The sequence below is a fragment of the Corvus cornix genome, chromosome 3, assembly GCF_000738735.6.
Source record: "Corvus cornix cornix isolate S_Up_H32 chromosome 3, ASM73873v5, whole genome shotgun sequence".
Lineage (NCBI taxonomy): Eukaryota > Metazoa > Chordata > Aves > Passeriformes > Corvidae > Corvus > Corvus cornix.
Window position 1 is genome coordinate 104,158,103 of NC_047056.1, and position 2,752 is coordinate 104,160,854.

Here is a 2,752-nt window from a genome sequence, read left to right on the forward strand (position 1 = left end):
AAGGGAAATCCACAGAGCCACAACACTCACAAAATCCAAACAAACCATCTTTGACTTTCACAATTAAGATGCAGATAAGAGACTACCTCAGCAGCAGTGAGCATGGATCACATATTCACTGCTGTAGTGCCATCACATTCAGTCACCCAGAAATCAGGGCTTGACAGCGTAAATTTAAGGTTTGTCTCAGCAACCTATAAATTCTAGATCTGTAAATTGTTTTGTAAAATGGTTAATTTTCTTTTTCCTCTCTCACCACTTTTATCCCCAGTGCAACACTCAATGTAGATGCACCGCCTTAATTGGTTTAGCTGCAAGAAGATAATCTTTTTTTCTCCCTTTCTTGCTGTTGCCTGTTAGCTTAAAGGCTTTTTAGCTGAAGGTTGATAATTATCACTGAGAAAAAACTAGCACATCAGGAGTTCATTTTCTATCTTAGCACTTCTGGTGCTCCTTTGAACTCCTCGCACCAAACCCGTGTTCCCACTCTGTCACTTTCCTCCCTCCATCATAAAAAGGTCTCGGCAGCCGGCGGCTCCAGCCTTTGCTGGTGGACAGAGGGCATTGCTTCTCCCCAGTGCTCCTCCAGCATGGACAAATTGCACGAGACATTGATAAACATGGAAGATGCTTTGGGTTCGGAACATTCCGCCTGCTTATCATCCTGGGACTGGAAAAGCTCTGCTGGGTCTTTCGAGCTGCACCCCATCTCGCCCCCGCACAGCTTGTCCCCGACGCCCTCCTTCGAGTCCTACTCCTCGTCCCCTTGTCCGGCGGCCGCAGAGACCCCCTATGGCAGCGGCGGCAGCGGCCTGGTGGGATACGGCCTGGTGGACTTCCCCCCCGCCTACCTGCCCAGCCCCGGGCAGGCCCGGCTGCCCAAGGGCACCAAGGTGCGGATGTCTGCCCAGCGCAGGAGGAAGGCCAGCGAGAGGGAGAAGCTGCGCATGAGGACCTTGGCCGACGCGCTCCACACGCTGCGCAATTACCTGCCCCCCATCTACAGCCAGCGGGGCCAGCCCCTCACCAAAATCCAGACCCTGAAGTACACCATCAAGTACATCAGCGAACTGACCGAGCTCCTCAACAGCGTCAAGCGGGTGTAGAGCCCGCCGGGAGCAGCCGCCGTGGCACGCTCAGGGTCTTTACAAACAAAAAACCATCGAAATTTCTTCCTCGTCGTGCAGTGGGGCAGGGTGTGAGAGAAGGACAGCGCAAGGGAAGGGGAGCCACCGCTGTACGTGGGACGCAATGCTGGAAGGTGATGTAGGATTGCCTGAAAACCTGAGCTGCAGGTTGCTGAGACAGAAGCCTTGCTCTTTGCCTTTTTTTTATTTTACTTTTTTTTCTAAATAAGCTTTTGAGAAATATTAAACCTAGTCTGATACAAAAGTAAAAAAAAAGCCAACTGATCTTCCTAGGATTTACATATCACTGTTCTGACTGATCTTATTTTATAAGGACAATAGTAAATCCATAGGTGTTAAACTGCATTTTAAAAAAATGACAACAACTTTGTAAGAATACTAAGTGTATTGATTTGTAGGCACTTTAATAATAGGATAAGGAAGAACATGTATTTAGTTCAAGTATTGTCTATTTATCCATGTTTCCACTGTACCTAAAAATCAAGAAAATAAGTAATAGTGAGAACATCTTTGCATGTAAACAAATAAATATCAGTGTCATAGTCTGTATCCTGTATTATAAATCTGGTTGATAGAGAAGTAAAATCTAGTGATGACTGCTAAATATTGCAAATGGAATATAAGCAAACTGACATTTTGTATAGATAAATTGCTGTTAACTCCTCTCTTTATTAATATATACAGAAGTATATAATTTTTCTGTATTTAATGTGTAAAAAAACCCTTCTTCAATGCTGATAAATGATGAAAGGCATTTGTACATCAAATTTCTTGAAGAAATAAGATTAGGTTGAGATATCCTACTCTGACATTAAATAAATTGATTCAGGTTTCACAAAAATGTAAAGTTTTATTCTCAAGGTGTACTGAAATCTAGGAGGGCTCTGGTAATCATGCCATTTTATTAAACCTGTTATTTTATTTAGTCATCAGAGCAGCTGTTTCCTGCAGCGAGTCCCAGTCCTGTAACACACACACACAAAACACTTCCAAAAAAAAAAAGAACCAAAACAACTGAAGATGTAGTTTTGATCTTTAATTACTTTGACTTTCAGCTGATAGGCACCACAGCACCAGAACTATGTACTACTTTGTAAATCTCATTGCCTGACTGATTCATAAGACTTAACCTATGAAGCAAACCAGAGAGGAGCAAACCTCAGTCGTGGGGAGCTAATTAAGTCATATTAACGTTTTCTGCTGGGGAAGATGTAAGGCATAAAGACAGCAGCAGCTAGAAGGTAACAGATTTGTCTGCCCACAGATCACCATGTCTGTGTGGGGCAGATGGTTTAAGTTTGTGTATAAATCCTGTAGCAGAGCATTGCAAAGCTAAAACTTTATTGCATCCTCTTTTTTTTTTTCCTTCCCTCTGTTTGTTGGAAAAATACAATCATCTTTGTACATTTTTTCTTCCAAGGATCAGCCTAAGCTAATTCAGTGCTCCTCTCACATGGTATGTGCATATTGGGGCAATCAGAATGAAATCCAGCACTATCCCAAAAAAGCAACTACCCTCAAATTTATGCAACTTGCACTGACACTCAGACGGAACCACATTTAAGCCTATCCTATATGCTTCTGTTTGTACTTAACCCATGTTA

General features: G+C 43.0%; 1 protein-coding gene across 1 annotated transcript; it reads left to right on the plus strand.

Moving 5' to 3' along the window:
- Positions 1–321: 321 nt before the first annotated feature.
- MSGN1 (mesogenin 1) lies at positions 322–1,958 on the plus strand. The gene has a single exon (XM_019282143.3). The coding sequence runs from the start codon at positions 591–593 to the stop codon at positions 1,104–1,106; it is 516 nt and encodes a 171-aa protein (XP_019137688.1). The 5' UTR covers positions 322–590; the 3' UTR covers positions 1,107–1,958.
- Positions 1,959–2,752: the final 794 nt, after the last annotated feature.

Coding starts and splice junctions, on each gene's coding strand:
- MSGN1 (XM_019282143.3), top strand. CDS start 591: ATGGACAAATTGCACGAGACATTGATAAACATGGAAGATGCTTTGGGT.